Genomic DNA, 17,920 nt, shown 5'->3' with positions numbered 1-17,920 from the left:
CCCGCCCTTATAGAAAATGCATCTTCCCGGTCTATGTTCATGTACATACACCCAGAGTCCTGGCTCGGCCTTGACATACCATAAATCCGAGCTCAACAAACAAAACTGCTGCAAATCTTGGAAGGAGAGGACAGGTACATCATGGATGCTCGCCATTTGTTGCCATACGCAGGGGTATTTTCTCTACTGAATCCAAAACTTGGAAGAATGGTTTTTGTAGGAGAGCAAAAAGGTCCATTTCACTAGACGGTGATAGGGACACTTGTAAATAATCTCCACTGCACTAACCCATGTTTTGTTTGACTTCACCCAAAGTTCTCAGTATTCTGTGTGCCTCCACCTGCCTGTAGGAGCAAAATCGACCCCAAAGACATGGATAAGACCCTGCATGCCATTCAGGTAGTGTCTGGAGTCTTGCAAGGACCTTTCGATCTGGGTAACCAGCTGCTAGGAATGAAGGGCGTCATGGAGATGATGGTGGCCCTGTGTGGCTCCGACAGAGAGATTGACCAGCTGGTGGCCGTGGAAGCCCTCATCCATGCCTCGACCAAGCTCAGCCGGGCCACCTTCATCATCAGCAATGGAATCAGCTTGCTGAAGGAAATTTACAAGAAGACCAAGAATGAGAAGATCAAGATCCGAGCTCTGGTGGTAGGTTCTCCTAGACCTGACGGGGTTGTGGTGGTTTGTCTATGCATTGAAATGTCCTGGAATTAAGCAGTGGCAAGATTGTTCCACTGATTATTAGGGATGCATACCTCCATCCCATGAACCAGAACAATTCCTCAGACTAAAAGTTCATTTGCTGAGTAAAATTCATGTTCAGGTCAGACTAGTGAATGGGAGTTGCCATGGGTGCGAAACAAAAATTGGCCACGTCAAGCAGGAGAACCACATACCCCAATCCTGACTATGGCCTTCTCCACATTCTTATTTTACTTGTTGGTAAGTTTCTGTTTTGGGGGGGAGGAGGGTTCTGTTCTGTACATGTTTTGCTCCCTCTAGTGGTCAATTCAATACCGCACAGGTTTATTGCCAGCCTATCGCCCTGCAGGCTTCTATGCTGGACATAAATTTGTGTGATATCAAATCAGCCACTAGAAGGAGCGAAACACATGAAGAACCGGGGGGAGGGGGGGAGGAATTTACCAGTGAGTAAAGTGTCGTTTCCATCACTTTGGATGGATTCCATTTGGTTAGCTTTTCATATAGCTATGCAGGGGTCATTTCGTAGGAAAAGAGGTGCAGGAGCTCATTTGCATATGCCACACCCCCTGACATCACCGGAAGTGTGTCAGAAGGCAACACCCACCGCTCAGGTTCCACTGGACTGTTTTGGATTGCTAGCTATTGGGGGGGGGACGTGCAGATCTGTCCTCGCAGAGGAGGGAGAGCTTGTACCTGAATAAAACTTGGTCTTAAAGGTGCCACTGGACTGTTTTGGACCGGGGGGCCGGGGGGGGGCTCTGCAACTTACCTGGCTGCTTCTTGCTCTGACTGAGGGCTGCTTGGAGCAGGGGGTGGGGCTTGTTGCATGTGCCCGCCCCCTGGGCTCTTTACTGCCGGAGCTCCGCTCCTGTGCGCTCCTGCAGGAAATGACCCCTGGCTATATGGTATGTTTCTGCCTCTTTTAAAAAAAATCATACTGCTCAGAAACTAAGATTGTCTAACTCTTTGCCACACTGGACCCACAAAGTGATTTTTTTAAAATCCTCTTTCTAGGGCCTTTGCAAGCTGGGCTCTGCCGGAGGGACTGACTATGGCCTACGCCAGTTTGCTGAAGGATCTACTGAAAAGCTAGCGAAACAGTGTCGGAAGTGAGTGACTGGCTTGGAAGGCCTTATTGTGATGTGGGTGGGGCAGATTATCTTGCTGTCCAGTCTTACCCTTGTGTCGGGATTCTTAGCAATACAATCTTCCCCATTGTGAGGTGTTTGATCAGCAGGAGAAACATTTGTCCTCCGTATGCTCTGGGGTGGTGGCAAGTGCTGGCAAGTCGCAACTGATCTATGGCATCCCCATAGAGTCTTCAAGGCAAGAAACAAACAGAGGGGGTTTGCCATTGTCTGTGTCACACTTTTGTTGTTCAGTCGCACAGTCGAGTCTGACTCTTCGCGACCCCATGGACCAGATCACGCCAGGCCCTCCTGTCTTCTGCCGTCCTCTGAAGTTGGCTCAACTTCATGTTCGTTGCATCTATGACACTGTCTAACCATCTCATCCTTTGCCATCCCTGTCTTCTTTGACCTTCAATCTTTCCCAGCATCAGGGTCTTCTCCAGTGAGTGCTCCCTTCTCATTTGGTGGCCAAAGTATTTGAGCTTCAGCTTCTGGCCTTCCAGGGAACAGTCAGGGTTGATTTCTTTTAGGATTGACTGATTTGATCTTCTTGCAGTCCAAGGGACTCTCAAGAGTCTTCTCCAGCACCACAGTTCAAAAGAATCTATTCTTCGGCGGTCGGCCTTCCTTATAGTCCAACTCTCGCAGCCATACATGACTACTGGGAATACCATTGCTTTGACCATGCGGACTTTTGTTGGCAGGGTGACGTCTCTACTTTTTATCATGCTGTTTAGGTTCGCCTTTATTTGGCATTACAGCACAAATCCAAATAAAATACACTGGAATCTATGGTCAGAAAGAACATCTCCTCCTTGAGGCCTGGTAGAGAAGTTTTGCTACAGGTTCAATGATTTCGCTCTTATTTGAGGCTAAAAGAATAAAGGTCTTACGAACCTCGGATCGACCCTCCAAAGGTAGCAGGAAAGGCTTTAAAAATACAGGACGAAGATCATCATAAAATGTACAGTGCAAAATAACATGATTATTATCTTCATGCTATCTTCAGTCTTGCTCATCCCACATGGACACAACCTATCTGTAGATGGAATTTCTTAAATCTCCCATATAACAACCATAGATGGGAGAACATTAAAATGCATTGCCTGTGTCTATGTAACAATCCTAGACTTCCTTGGTGGTCTCCCATCCAACTACTAATCAGAGCTGATCCTGCTTAGCTTCCGATATCAGATTAGATCAGGGTAGCCTGGGCCATCCAAGCCAGGGTATCTGCCATCAGGTAGATGATTTAAAGATTATTGTTAACAAGAGATATGAAGAAATATCAGCGGCCCATATAAGGTCAAAAGGGTGGAGGTAGGATCCAATCAGCCATTTGGGGAGGGGGTCTAGAACGAATCCAAAACATGACCCCCCCAATCCATCTCACACAGACAAATCTCATCCGTCATATGAGACAGAAAAATATTCCTAAAGGTCACATATCATGGTCATGGGCTTGCAGGTTAGAGCAGTCCCCTTACTGGGATTCCCAGGTTAAGATTCCCCACTTCCCTTCCCACCAGAGTAGGTTCCAGATGGAAAACCAAAATCTAGAATTACGGAGAATATTGGGGGAACAGAGCAAGGAACAAGGTTGGAAGCCACAGGGACCCCCAGATGAATGCAGACCTGGGGCAAAGTCCCCATTCTTGGGGGGGGGATGTCATTTTTTGTGTGTGCTGCAGCAGTCTCTGCAGTGGAAGAGATTAGCACCCGGCTTGTGTTCCTGCAGGTGGCTGTGCAACCCCGCCATAGATGCCCGCACTCGGAAGTGGGCCATAGAAGGGCTAGCCTACCTGACCCTGGATGCTGATGTCAAGGACGATTTTGTGGAAGATGAGCCAGCCATGCAAGCCATGTTTGAACTCTCCAAGGTAATGCCCACACGTTCGCTTGCACATGTGCGACACACTTGCAGAGTCTCACATACGGTGATGGCTTAGAAGGTAAGCACCAGGATTTGTACAGGATGGAGTGACATACATTCAACTCACGCAAGTTTGTGCTATCAGAATTATTGGTGGACTTTAATTGGCTATACCAGAGGCCTATCCTATATAATAATAATAAACAAATATACAAGTATTTAGGATACAACATCTGGCCTTATACTGCATATGTATTTAACATCTTATGTAAAAAAAATTTTTTGAATGTATGTCAAGTTTGTAATTTGGATTGTGACCACTGAGGAAGGCCCTTTGGGGGCCGAAACGCGTTTGGTTCAGTTGCACTGCACTAACCCATCTATGTATGAATGTTGAGAAGTTTTTTATGTCTGTATGTGAATATTTTTAATGAGTCTATTTTTAAAAATGTGTACACCTGAATAAATTTTGTATTTTCATAATATTTAGTGTTAGTTTAACCCTTGTGGATCCATAGCAGCTTTTTGGGTTGAGTTTTCCTTCCCCCCCCCCTTTTTCCTTTCCCCTTCCCCTCCTTTTTGTTTGCGTTAGAAGGTAAGCATGCCACAACAACAGCCTTTCTCCAGCGGATGAATGCAGCAGGGGGAAAATAAACTATGCCATTTATGGAGGCCATAGATCAAAAAGCCGTGCCTCCACACACAACACTCCAGTAACTTATGGAACTCACTGCTACAAGAATGTAGCAATAGTCACTTTGATAGCTTGAAAAAGGAGGTTAGACAAATCCATGGAGGAGGAGAGGTGCATCCGTGTGTTTTAGTGGCCATATGGAACATCCATGTGCCCAGCCAGGATACCTCTGAAAATGCTGGGTAAATGCCAAGAACCATTAGAAGGGGGCCTTATTTTTAACAAGGCCCACAGAACCCAACCCAAACCTGAGAGAAAGCCATCCTTAAGAACATAAGAGAACATAAGAGATGCCAATGTTGGATCAGGCCAAAGGCCCATCCAGTCCAACACTCTGTATCACCCAGTGGCCAGAAATACCAGGTGCCATCAGGAGGTCCACCAGTGGGGCCAGGACAGTAGAAGCCCTCCCACTGTTGACCCCCCCCCAAGCACTAAGATGACAGAGCATCACTTGCCCCAGAGTCCCTATCTGTACCTTGTGGCTAATAGTCACTGATGGACCTTTGCTCCATATGCTTATCTAATTCCCTTTTGAAGCCGTCCATGCTTGTAGCCATCCTTGGCTTTAAATATCTGACCACTTTCCCTTTTGTCCTCTGCAGTCGAGCGACAAGACCATTTTGTACTCCGTGGCTTCCGTCTTGGTAAACTGCACCAACAGCTATGACGTCAAGGAGATTGTCCCAGAACTTGTGCAACTGGCCAAATTTTCCAAACAGCACGTGCCCGAAGAACACCCAAAGGTAGGCTGGAATCACAGAGGGTGGCTACAAAAACTCAGGAGGGGCTCCGGGCTGCCAGGGCATCAACCTGCAGGGCGAAGGAAGAGCAAAGGGCGGAGGGTGTGGACACACTAGCAATGGAGTTGGAGGGCAATGAAAGTCAGCCAGACCCCATCAGGTGAGTCAGCCTCCCCTCCAGAAGACCAGTTGGATGAATGTGTGTTGTGTCCGCGGACCGCTACTGGGCGCCCGCGATACAGCGGAGCTTGAGTCCGGAGAACAATGGGGACCAGGCTCCTGCACCCTGCCACTAGGGGAACCAATGGGACATTGGTGGGAGGTTTAAATGGGCCAATGGGAGGTTCCCCAGACTGTATACAAGTGGCCAGTCGGCCATTGGTGGGTGGTGCGTGTTGTGTACTAGTAAAGTGTGCAGTGTATCATGTATGTCTCAGCAATTCTTCCATGCGGCTAATCCACTACACAACAATGTGGCCAGGAACCAATGCTGCTGGGAGGGGCAAGCTGCCTGCCCTGGCTGCTCTGGCCCTCGTATTACGGGGGGAGGCAGAATTCCCTTCAGGCGGTGCCCAGCATGGGATCCGTGAAGACAGATCGATTTTATTCATGGCAAAAGCCAGCACATTAAAACAGATAAAACCATAGCAGGTTAAACAGGAAAACCAATAAATGTAACGTACAGTATTCTGGAAAATGGTGTTGCCAATCATAGAAAAAATAACTCGCATAAGGATTCCAAACTCTCCGGAGTCTCTTTTATTAAATTGTTGGAGTGATTCATTTATGACTAATCAGAAACAAGAAATAGTAGCTCTGTTATTGCTGGCAGCAAAAACCTCACTTGTCCAACTTTGGAAATCTGTTAAAGTTCCAACATTGAGACTTTGGTTTGATAAAATTCGGGATATAGTAGTTAATGATAAAATTGCTATGCAACTGTTGATTGTGGATGGTTGTGTTAAAAAGAATACAATTTTTTTGGAAAAATGTTTTTCCTTTTTTCCATTTTATAGAAACTGAAGGGAGTCAATTTAATGTTCTTCCTATTAAATATAATAAGTTTGCATTGTATTAGTTTTAAATGTGCTATTACACCTACAAGAATTGGTGTTCTAGATTTTTATGGTTTTGTACGTTTATGATTAATTATTTGCTATTTGTTTAAAGTTAAGTTATTAAGTTATATTGTATGGTTGTGGAGTTGTAAATGTTATAAAAATTAATAAAAAATAGTTTAAAAATGTAACGTACAGATATGAGAACATGGCAATTATGACGGACGTAGCCATTGTTAGGGAAAGGTTTCCCTTGCTCGAAAGCCAGTCAAATCCAACTCTAGGGATGCGGTGCTCATCTCTGTTTCCAAGCCGAAGTGCTGTCCAAAGACGTTTCCGTGGTCATGTGGCTGGCGTGACTAGATGCTGAGGCGCACGGAACGCTGTTACCTTCCCACTGAAGCGGTACCTATTTATCTATTTGCAATTTCTTGCTTTCGAACTGCTAGGTTGGCAGGAGCTGGGACCAGAGATGGGAGCTCACTCCGTCATGCGGCACTCGGGTCTCGAACAGCTGAACTGCTGACCTTCCGGTCTGCAGTTCAGCATCTTAACCACTTGAGCCACCGCAGCCCACAGCCATTGTCAACATACATACAAAGTGGCTAAATGCCTAACGTTTACCCAACCGAGCTACTAACTTTCTGTCTCTTGAGGCAAGCCAACCAAATTTGGCTAATTTGAGTATAGCCTTAGTGTTCCTATTATCCAGAAAGTTCTTCAGGAGTGGAAGTGAGAGAAATAGCTGTGGAAAACAGGAGGTTATCATGACAAGAAGCGGTGGCTTCCAACCTCAGGGGCAGGTCCAGATGCTGAAGAGGGCCTCGAGGCTGCCATCTTCAGGATGGGAAATTCCTGGAGATTTGAGGGTGCAGCCTGGGGAGGGACCTCAGTGGGGCACCAGGCCCTAGAGCCCACCCTCCAAAGCCCCCATTTTCTCCAGGGGAACTGAACTCTGTAGTCTGGAGTCCAGTTGTAACTCCAGGAGATCTCCAAACCCCACCCACAGGTTGGTGAGAAGAATCCTCGGGTGGCGGACAAAGTGTGGAGGGAGAAGGTCACCTGTAGGGAAGGTCTAGAGAAGGGAGGGAGGAAATTCCTTGGTAAGGGCTTTTCTGAAGAGATTACCCTGTAGTTGGTTGATGCACCAGAATAAAGCTTGAAAAGCAGGCAGCTGGTATTCAGAAGAAGAAGAGAAGAGATTGGATTTATACCCCACCCTTCACTACCCAAAGGTGCCTCAGAGCGGCTTACAAACTCCTTCCCCTTCCCCTAACAGACACCCTGTGAGGTAGGTGGGGCTGAGAGAGCTCTTGACAGAAACTGCTCTTTTTCAAGAACAGCTCTTATCAGAACTATGGCTTGCCCAAGGTCATCCAGCAGGTGCAAGTGGAAGAGTGGGGGATCAAACCCGGTTCTCCCGGATTAGAGTCTGCACACTTAACCATTACACCAAACTGGCTCAGAAGATGGTGTGCAGGAAAGATGGACCACTGCCCCCACCCTAAATCTCCTGTAGACATTCCTGCCAGCAAGCCCATTTACAGGGCAAGACAGAACCTAGGTAACTCCCTCGCCCCCTTTTCTTTCTTACCCAGGACAAGAAGGACTTTGTCGAGAAGCGAGTGAAGCGTTTGATCAAAGCCGGAGTCACCTCTGCGTTGGTTTGCATGGTGAAAGCGGACAGCGCCATTTTGACGGATCAGACCAAAGAACTCTTAGCTCGGTAAACTTTCCTACACTTGCGTGTGTTCAAAAATTGGGTGGGAGGGCACAGTTGCATTGCAGGTACTCATTTGCATATTAAGCGACACACCCCTAATGTAGCCAATCCTCCAAGAGCTTACAGTAGCTCCTGTAAGAAGAGCTCTGTAAGCTCTTGGAGGTTTGGCTACATTAGGGGGTGTGGCCTAATATGCAAAAGAGTTCCTGCTACAAAAAGAGCCCTGATAGGAGTACAGTGATCTATTCCGCTTCATGGCTGCCTATGACTGTAAGTACGCTCCCGACTGTGTGGTTTCAGCACCACTTAACTTGTCATGTTTCAGAGCTCATGCCTGGTTTCCGCTCTGCTTGCAGAAACTCTTTGTCTTCAGATTTCTGTAGTCTAAAACTGTTATACTGTTCATTGGACGTCCTGTCTGTCGATTGTACTTGACTATGTAATCCACCTTGAGTCTCAGTGAGGAAGACAAACTATAAATGACCTAAATAAGCAGTGATTGTTTTTATGAAAGATGGCAACATCAGTACAGGAAGTAATAATGAAGACTGCACCTTAAGGAGGCTTCACATCCTGCTGTATTGGGGGATCTCATCAGCGAACTATACAGCCAGGATTGGATCAATTTCTACCCCAAATATACCAAAACTCTACTCTTGTGTTTGAGGCAATACAACGTGCACACTGAATTGTTATGGAGAAAGAGGCGAAACAGAACGGCTGCCTTGGACTGATCCCTGGTCTATCAAGGTCCATCTCATCCGACCTGACTGGCAGCGGCTCTCCAGGTTCTCGGTTTCTTGTCCTTTGCATCACCTACCTGATCCTTTTAAATGAACGATGCTGAGAATTGAACCTTCTGGGACCATCTGTAAGGAAAGCAGGTGTGCTGCCATTGTGCTGTGGGCCCACACAGGAAAGTACACTTATGTCTTCATCTATAGATTGTAAGCTGGAGGGGGGCTGTAGCTCAATTGCAGAGCATCTCTTTGGCATGCGGAAGGTCCTCCCAGGTTCAATCCCTGGTGTTGTTGGTGTTGTTCAGTCGCACAGTCGAGTCCGACTCTTCGCTACCCCATGGACCACATCACACCAGGCCCTCCTGTCTTCCGTCGTGCTCTGAAGTTTGCTTAATTTCATGTTTGTCGCATCGATAACACTGTCTAACCATCTCATCCTTTGCCGTCCCCTTCTTCTTCAATCCCTGGTATCTCCAGTTAAAAAGGACCAGGCAGTAGGTGATGGGAAAGACCTCTCTACTTGAGACCCCAGAAAGCTGCTGCCAGTCTGAGTAGACAATACTGACTTTGATGGACCAGTGGTCTAATTCAGTAGAAGGCAGCTTCATGTAAGCTGCTCAAGGCAGGGACCTGTGAAGTGACAGGCACATTCAGGGCACCGTATAAAATAACAACAATTGTATATATGTTGGCAGTGTTTTCCTTGCCTTGTGTGAAGACCCCAAAGAGCGTGGCACCATTGTGGCTCAAGGAGGCGGAAAGGTATGTGCAATTCTACTTGTTTCCTACTTGTATCTGATGAAGGGAGCTATGTCTTGAAAGCTTATACCCTGGATATCTTTTTTGAAAAAAATTATTTTAGTATTGTGTGTCATGGTGACTTCTGGTGACTCCTACTGGGGTTTGGACATCTTTCAGAGAGGTGGCTTGATATGCCTGCCTCTGCCTCCCAGCCCTGGTATTCCCTGGAGGTCACCCTCCCAAGTACTAGCCAGGCTCGGCCCTGCTTAGCTTCTGAGATCTGATGAGATCGGGCTTGCCTGGGCTATCCAGGTCAGGGCATACCCTGGAAATCTTGTTGGTCCTTATGGTGCAACTGAATGTGAATCTTGCTCACCTGCAGTTCTAAGAACACTTTCCTGGGAGTAAGCCCCAGAGACTAAAATGCAACATATTTCTGGGTAGACCTATTTAGGGTGGTTATGTTACTCTTGCACTTGCCAAGACTGGAACAGGTACCCCTGTTTTGGAACACAACTACCAAGTAATGTGAAAAAAAATATCAAAGTATCTCTCTGCCAACACAAATTGTTGGTGGCCTTTGACAAAGAATCCGAAAGTGACAGCAGGATAACATCCTTTATGGGGACCACCTAAAACATTACAAAGCAATAAGCAAGCTTTCGGGCAAAGCAGAACTCTTCTTTAGCCTGTGGAAGAGCCTTAGACGATGAGGAAGTTTGCCTGCTGCTATGTGAAGTTGACTTGTCCTAATAAAAGCACTACCCATCCTTTACTTTTGGACTCTGCTGTTGGGGAAAAGCAATGCAGGTTGTCTTTCAAACCTAATGTGTACAGTCCAGTTTCCTTAATACCAAGGAGAGTCAGAGTGCAATACTATGCAGAGTTACTCTGGTCAATGTGCTTCAACTGTGGATAGGATTGCACTGTTGGCTTCCTCCGAAGTGCTACTGTTCAGCAGATATAATGGCAGAATGGGGAACAGTATGAATTACACAGCCTGCATAAGAAGGCGTGCACATGAACATACAGAGAGCTGCCTTATATTGACTCAGACCCTTGGTGCATCAAGGTCAGTATTGTCTACTCAGACTGGCAGCAGCTCTCCAGGGACTCAGGCAGAGAGGGGTCTTTCACATCACCCGCTGCCTGATCCTTTTAACTGGAGATGCCAGGGATTGAACCTGGAACCTTTTGCATGCCAAACAGATGTTTTACCACTGACCCACAGCCCCTCCCCTAAAAGTTCCAGACTGGCAACCATGTTACTATGTAGCGGCAAAATAAAACAGGAGTCCAGTGCACCTTAAAGGTAAAGGTAAAGGTTCCCTTACTCGAAAGCCAGTCGAATCCGACTCTAGGGTTGCGATGCTCATCTCTGTTTCAAAGCCGAAGAGCCAGCGCTGTCCGAAGACATTTCCGTGGCCATGTGGCTGGTATGACTAAACACCAAAGCACACGGAACGCTGTTACCTTCCCACCGAAGTGGTACCTATTTATCTACTTGCAATGTCTTGCTTTCGAACTGCTAGGTTCGCAGGAGCTGGAACTAGAGACGGGAGCTCACTCCGTCATGCGGCACACTCGGGTCTCGAACTGCTGACCTACCGACCTTCCACAGCCTGCAGTTTAGCGTCTTAACCACTTGAGCCACTGTAGCTCCTAGTGGCACCTTAGAGATGCAGAATATATATTTCAGCATAAGCTTTTGAGTCAGAGTTCACTTCTTCAGATATACAGAGTGTATATCCACTCGGAATGGCTTGATTTCTCTTTAATCGGTTACAGTTTCCAGCTGGCCTCTCTTTGTAACCTCTCCCCACACCCATCCACTTATCGCAATGCTTGTTTATGCTAAAATAATTGCCATGAATGTACACTTGATACACCTGACGAAGTGAGTGCTGACTCACAAAAGTGTAGGAATAAATGTTGCTAGTCTTTTAAGGGCGCCCCATGGATTCCTGGTGTATTTTGTTGCCCAAGAACTGGGAAGAGAACTGCTGGAAGCTGATCCTTTTATTTTGTCTTGAGATGCTTAACACAAATGTCATGGGATTTAGTTTTCTTTCTTCCACGTTCATCAACAGGCCTTGATACCATTAGCTTTAGAAGGCACAGAACTGGGCAAAATAAGAGCCTCGCACGCCCTTGCAAAGATTGCTGCCGTTTCCAATCCAGACATAGCCTTCCCTGGTGAGAGAGTGAGTAAACCCCTTGTTTTCTGTAGACTTTGTGATGCAGCAACAGTGGGAAGAAGGGCCAGGATCCAGCAATAGGGATGCTACGATGTCTGCCTCTCTCGTAGGTGTACGAGGTCGTGCGGCCTCTGGTCAGCTTGCTGAACACAGAGCGAGACGGGCTACAGAACTTCGAGGCTCTGCGTGGTCTCACTAACTTCTCTGGGAAAAGTGACAAACTCAGGTAAGCTCCATACCAGGGATTCCCCGTCCTTTCTAAGCCTGCAGGCCAATTTGGAATTCTGACATGGGATCGAGGGCACAGCAACAAAACGGCTGCCGCAGAAGGCGGAGCCAGCCACAAAACGATCGCCACCAGTGTTTCCTCTAAGCTGAGTTAGTGTGAGCTAGCTCATCGTTTTTTAGCCTCTGGCTCACACAGTTTTGTCTTGGCTCGCGAAGGGGGGCTCCAGAGCACACTAATTTATGCAGTAGCCAAATCGCTCGCTCACAACTTTAATGCCAGTAGCTCACAAAGGAGAATTTTTGCTCACAAGACTCCACAGCTTAGAGGGAACATTGATCGCCACCGCTTAACTTCAGCAACCCAGTGTGGATCCTTGCGCTGTGGTGGCAGCTGCTGCCAAAGCAACATTTTTAAAAAATCCACACAGCCAATCAAATCTTCACTAGCCAATCAAAAGCCTTGGTGGGTAAAAGCCCTCCCTGGCCCCTCCCAGTCCCTAAAATCACTTGGTGGGTGCCAGAGAAAGTGTTAGCAGGCACTTTGGGCACCATGTTGGGGACCCCTCCTCTACAGAGTCTCTGAGGATGTGCAACTGTAGTGTAGCCAGGACTCCTTGTACACTGCGGTCACACTAGACCAGCGGAGGAACTGCCACTCTCAGTCTTTGCAAAATCACTCTAATCTCCACAGAAATCAGTGAGCTTAGACTGGATATATAGTATTGCACAGTTAGCCCAGCATTCTACATCAGGAGAGTCACAGCTGGATATTTGCAGGGCTATTTTTGGGCAGGAACGCACAGGAACAGAGTTCCAGCTGGCTCCCAAGTTGGCCACGCCCAGCAGGAACTCATTAGCATAATAGGCCACACCCAACAGCAGAAATCCATTAGGATTGGCTACATTAGGGGTGTGTGGCCTAACATGCAAAGGAGTTCCTGCTACAAAAAAAGGCCCTGGGTTTTGACCACAAACAAGGTAAACAGAATAAGAAGCAAAAGGTGGGTGTGGCTGAATGACCACACTTCTGGTAACGTGGGTGCTATGCTAATAAGCTGTGCTGTCAGAGCTGTGGCCTATTATGCTAATGAGTTCCTGCTGGGCTTTTTCTACAAAAAAACCCCTGGATATTTGCCTGCAAAGTGGTGGTGGAAAAGTGTTGCTGAGTTGCAGCAGCTGACATACGGCGACCCTGTGGGGGGTTTTCAAGGCAAGAGACAAACAGAGGTGTTTGGTCCTTGCCTGCCACTGCCTGGCTACCCTGGACTTCCTGGGTGGTCCCCCACCCAAGTACTACGCAGGGCCGACCTTGCTTAGCTTCTGAGATCTGACGAGACTGGGCTAGCCTGGGACATCCAGGTTAGACTACGAGCACAAAGCTGGGCAAAAGTAGAAAACAAAGGAAAGGCCAAGGGTGGGCTTCTGGTGCTCTTTCATACACGCAGGAGGCAAAACAAATAGACTGTAGCTAAGAGTGCCACTGGGCTGTTCTCAGCTGCTCTTCGCCCTGGATGGCCAGAGGATGGTATAGCAGCAACCAGTGCAGTAGGGGATCAAGTGAGACGAGAGAGTCACTGGGTTCCAGCTGGTCCTTTAAAAGCTAGTTACTAGTCTGGTCTAGCTGCTAAGTCTGGCTAGCTGCCCATTTGCCTGCTCCAGTTTGGTGTAGTGGCTAAGTGCGCGGACTCTAATCTGGGAGAGCCGTGTTTGATTCCCCACTCCTCCACTTGCACCTGCTGGATGACCTTGGGCAAGCCATAGTTCTGGCACAGCTGTTCTTGGAAAAGAGCAGTCTCTGTCAGAGGTCTCTCAGCCCCACCTACCTCACAGGGTGTCTGTTGTGGGGAGGGGAAGGGAAGAAGATTGTAAGCTGCTTTGAGACTCCTTTGGGTAGTGAAGGGCGGGGTAGTTTGCTTCTGTCATCCCAACCCAGACAGGGGGGGCAGATTCTGTTTGTTTGGTTTTTAATGCAATCGCCGCATTGTGTTTGTTGGAAGTGAAGGACAGTGCAATGTTCCTTTGGACAGAGCACAGCAATACTTTGGAGAAGAGCAGTAGAGCTAATAAGGCTAGATAGGCCAGTCCCTGTGGCCTTCCATTTGTGTGTTCTGCTGCAGTAACTCACAGAAAGCTCATCCCCTGCCACAAATTGTTAGTCTTTAAGGTACTACTGCTGTGGTGGCTCAAGTGGTTAAGACGCTGAACTGCAGGCTGTGGAAGGTCGGTAGTTCAGCCGTTCGAGACCCGAGCGTGCCGCATGACAGAGTGAGCTCCTGTCTCTAGTTCCAGTTCATGCCAACCTAGCAGTTCAAAAGCAAGAAATTGCAGTAGGAAGGTAACAGCGTTCCGTGCACCTCAGTGTTTAGTCATGCTGGCCACATGACCACAGAAACGTCTTCGGACAGTGCTGGCTCTTCGGCTTTGAAGCGGAGATGAGCACCGCAACCCTAGAGGCGGACTTGACTGACTTTCGAGCAAGGGACACCTTTACCTTTAAGGTGCTCCTGGACTCTTGCTCTCTTCTACTGCTACGGACAGACTAATACGGCTACCCCATCTTGATCTATCTTTACCCAGAACACCACTCTTAGGGCTTCCTTCCTTCCTTCCACCTGACACCTTCTCTTCCTGCTTCTTCCTCTAACTGCCACAAGGCCAAAAAGCACTCTCTGCTATTCTCTCCATTCTAGCCTACAGAGAGCTAGAACACTTTCTCTTGCTTTCCTGACTCAGTATATTGACATGTTGAAGGGGAAATTACACTGATGGGGCTCAGCATGGATGATTTGATCCTTCTTTCGGAGAAGTACGCTTTCAGCATGATTAAAGAGAGATTGATCGATATAGAAATGTAAGAACTTAGACGGCTTGCTACTGGGCATTGCTCTCCCACTCATTGGGGGATTTCTCTTAATGGGCCGCTGCCAGAGTATTTTTCCTGTCTGATTGATTGATATTAGAAGGGTATTCACGCTGGCCCGTTTTAATGTGCTCCCCTCAGCTGTGTTATATACCATTCCCGGATAGGTTATGTCCCTGTGGGCTAAAGGAGATTGAAGGAACAGACCATGTACTTCTGACTTGTAGATTTTACCAGGATTTGCGCGCTTATCACCTCGGCCCTATACTGCAAACCCTGGAGGGCAAATCTGAGGAAAGTAAGATAATGAACCTTCTAGCCTCAAACAGGGCTGATACCATCGAAGAGGTGGCAAACTTCCTTTACAGAGCGTATAGGAGGAGTTCTTTTTCGGCAGAAGGGGTAGTGAATTAACTGTTTTGCGTGCCTACCGCCTCTGTACCTAAGGCTGCTGCTGTTGTTATGCCAATAAAGGTTTGTTGTGTTGTTGACTCAGTATGGAATTTGTTTACAACAAAAGGCTTCTAGGGAGGGGTGGCAGCATGGAAGCTAAACAGGAAGGAAGGTCACCCAGAAAGACTTTGCAGAGGAAAGGTTTCTCACAATACAAGAACTCGTGGGCACTCCATGAAATTGCTGAGTGGTCGGGTTAGAACGGATAAAAGGAAGTCCTTCTTCACCCAAAGAGTGATTAACACTTGGAATTCACTGCCACAGGAAATGGTGGCGGCTACAAGCATGGACAGCTTCAAGAGGAAATTAGATAGGCATGTGGAGCAGAGGTCCATCAGTGGCTATTAGCCACAAGGTATAGATAGGGGCTCTGGGGCAAGTGATGCTCTGTCTTCTTGGTGCTTGGGGGGGGGGTCAACAGTGGGAGGGCTTCTAATGTCCTGGCCCTCTGGTGGACCTCCTGGGGGCACCTGGTATTTTTGGCCACTATGTGACAGAATGTTGGACTAGATGGGCCTTTGGCCTGATGCAACATTGGCGTCTCTTGTGTTCTTATGTTAAGGCCAGGGCAAACAATCTCTGCTTCTCACTTGCCTTGAAAGCTCCTTGCTGCAGTGGTCACCGTAGGTTGGCTGCAACTTGACAGCACAACACACACACACACAGAGTAGGCTTCTATTTCTTTTCCAAAGCAACAAGTCTAAAACAGCATCCCTCCTTCTGTAGTCCCCCATCAGCTTTAAGCTAACAGTGATGAATGTTTCTCCACCACCACAGGCAAAAGATCATCAAAGAGAAAGCCATGCCAGAGATTGAAAACTACATGTTTGAAAACCACGATCAACTCCGGCAGGCGGCGACAGAATGTATGTGCAACCTGGTCGTCAACAAAGAGGTATAAATTGTCCCGCTCTTGCTGTTCTAAGGGAAGGGGGCCTCCAAATCCTTGGACACCCCCCCCCGAACAATTCCCCTTGGCTATATCTTAAACTGCTTGTATTTTATTCCCCCCCGCAGGTTCAAGAGAGATTCCTAGCTGATGGAAATGACCGGCTCAAGCTGGTTGTGTTGTTGTGCGGGGAGGACGACGAGAAAGTTCAGAATGCGGCGGCAGGAGCCCTGGCCATGTTGACGGCAGCGCAAAAGAAGCTGTGTCAGAAGATGACCCAAGTGGTAAGAGCCTCATCGCCAAAGAACATGCATCTGCTTTGCAAGTGGAAGGTACCACGTTCGGTACCAGGCATCCCCAGCTCAAAGAACCAAGTCCTTGCATTGCTTGTTATGTGCAATTGACATTGTCTTTCATCTGCCCCATCAGCATCAGTTGCCATCCACCTGCACACATGTGAGGAACCTATACGGGAGGAGACAGAGATGGAGTGAATGGATGATGCCATCGATTGCTATTGCTGTTACTTATTGAGGTTATTTATTGCCGTCTAATGAGCTGCGGTGGCTCAAGTGGTTAAGACGCTGAGCTGCAGGCTGTGGAAGGTCGGTAGTTCAGCAGCTCGAGACCCAAGTGTGCCGCATGACGGAGTGAGCTCCCATCTCTAGTTCCAGCTCCTGCCAACCTAGCAGTTCGAAAGCAAGAAATTGCAGGTAGATAAATAGGGACCACTTCGGTGGGAAGGTAACAGCATTCCGTGCGCCTTGGTGTTTAGTCATGCTGGCCACATGACCACGGAAACGTCTTCGGACAGCGCTGGCTCTTCGGCTTTGAAGCGGAGATGTACACCGCAACCCTAGAGTCGGATTCGACTGGCTTTCGAGCAAGGGAACCTTTACCTTTACCATTTGTCCAGACAATAAAGATGTCATCAATAGAGATGTAAAATTTCCGGAAATTTTGAAGCTCGGAAAAAAACCCGTTTTTTCCGGTTTTTTTCCGGAAAAAAACGGAAATTTTCGGAAAAATTGAAAAAAATGCTACATTAGCACTTTTTTTTTCTTTTCCAGATTGAAAGTCATTCTGTTACTTTAGGAACATAAAATTTGACTAACCGGAAACTAAAAAACTGTGAGCTAGCTCACACTAACTCAGCTTAAGGGGAACACTTTACCTAATGATTGGTTGCGAAGTTTTAGAAGCTGGATTGTGTCTTTATGGCTTGTTGTAACCCGCCCTGAGCCTGCTTACAGGGGAGGGAGGGCTAGAAGTTGATTCATGAATGAATGAATGAATGAAATGAAGTAGGGGGTGATGTGAAAAGCCTCCACTCAAGACCCCGGAGAGCTGCTGCCAGTCAGAGTAGACAACACTGACTCTGATAGACAAATGGTCTGACTCAGTATGGGGGCGGCGTCATGTTTTCCGTAAGTGAGACTATGTATTAGGGGTGTTTTCAAATTCTTCCCTGATAGGATCAGCACATTTAGGGGAGACTTCATACCTGAGTTGTTTGTGTTATACAACAGAGCTGCGTGTGTATTATTTTCGTCCATTTTCCCCACGGATGCAGCCCTGCTTTTGGCCACGTCCACATTAGATACCTACAAGTGGGGGACCCGCGATACTCGCGGGAGAGGGGGAGCTCCACACCTATGAGGAAGAGGAGGAAGCAGCAGGAGGAGGTAAGTCCCCACCCATCCTGCCGGTTCCCCGTCTCCTCCACCCCCCCTCCACCAGCTGGCTCAATCTCCCCCCCCCCGCCCCAGAGCGCGCCCCCCCTCCAGAGGCCAGGTCTACCCAGGCTTTCCCACTACATTGGTAGACCTGGCCTCCGGAGGCCAGGTCTACCCAGGCGTTCCAACTACATTGGTAGACCTGG

At 47.8% G+C, this 17,920-nt stretch overlaps 1 protein-coding gene across 1 annotated transcript in view; it reads left to right on the top strand.

The window, feature by feature from the left end:
• The window catches only part of UNC45B (unc-45 myosin chaperone B), a 42,358-nt gene that overhangs the window by 21,768 nt on the left and 2,670 nt on the right, over positions 1–17,920 (top strand). Inside the window, exons 10-19 of the mRNA XM_015407986.1 lie at positions 351–651; positions 1,723–1,817; positions 3,577–3,718; positions 5,011–5,151; positions 7,805–7,932; positions 9,365–9,431; positions 11,501–11,614; positions 11,719–11,834; positions 15,927–16,044; positions 16,167–16,322. Coding sequence (XP_015263472.1) covers positions 351–651; positions 1,723–1,817; positions 3,577–3,718; positions 5,011–5,151; positions 7,805–7,932; positions 9,365–9,431; positions 11,501–11,614; positions 11,719–11,834; positions 15,927–16,044; positions 16,167–16,322 — 1,378 coding nt within the window. The remainder of the gene's footprint in view (positions 1–350; positions 652–1,722; positions 1,818–3,576; positions 3,719–5,010; positions 5,152–7,804; positions 7,933–9,364; positions 9,432–11,500; positions 11,615–11,718; positions 11,835–15,926; positions 16,045–16,166; positions 16,323–17,920) is intronic.

This window comes from Gekko japonicus, unplaced genomic scaffold, assembly GCF_001447785.1.
Source record: "Gekko japonicus isolate JY-2015 unplaced genomic scaffold, Gekko_japonicus_V1.1 scaffold1, whole genome shotgun sequence".
Lineage (NCBI taxonomy): Eukaryota > Metazoa > Chordata > Lepidosauria > Squamata > Gekkonidae > Gekko > Gekko japonicus.
The sequence above is the reverse complement of the archived record's forward strand: the minus strand, read 5'-3'. Positions and strand labels throughout refer to the sequence as shown.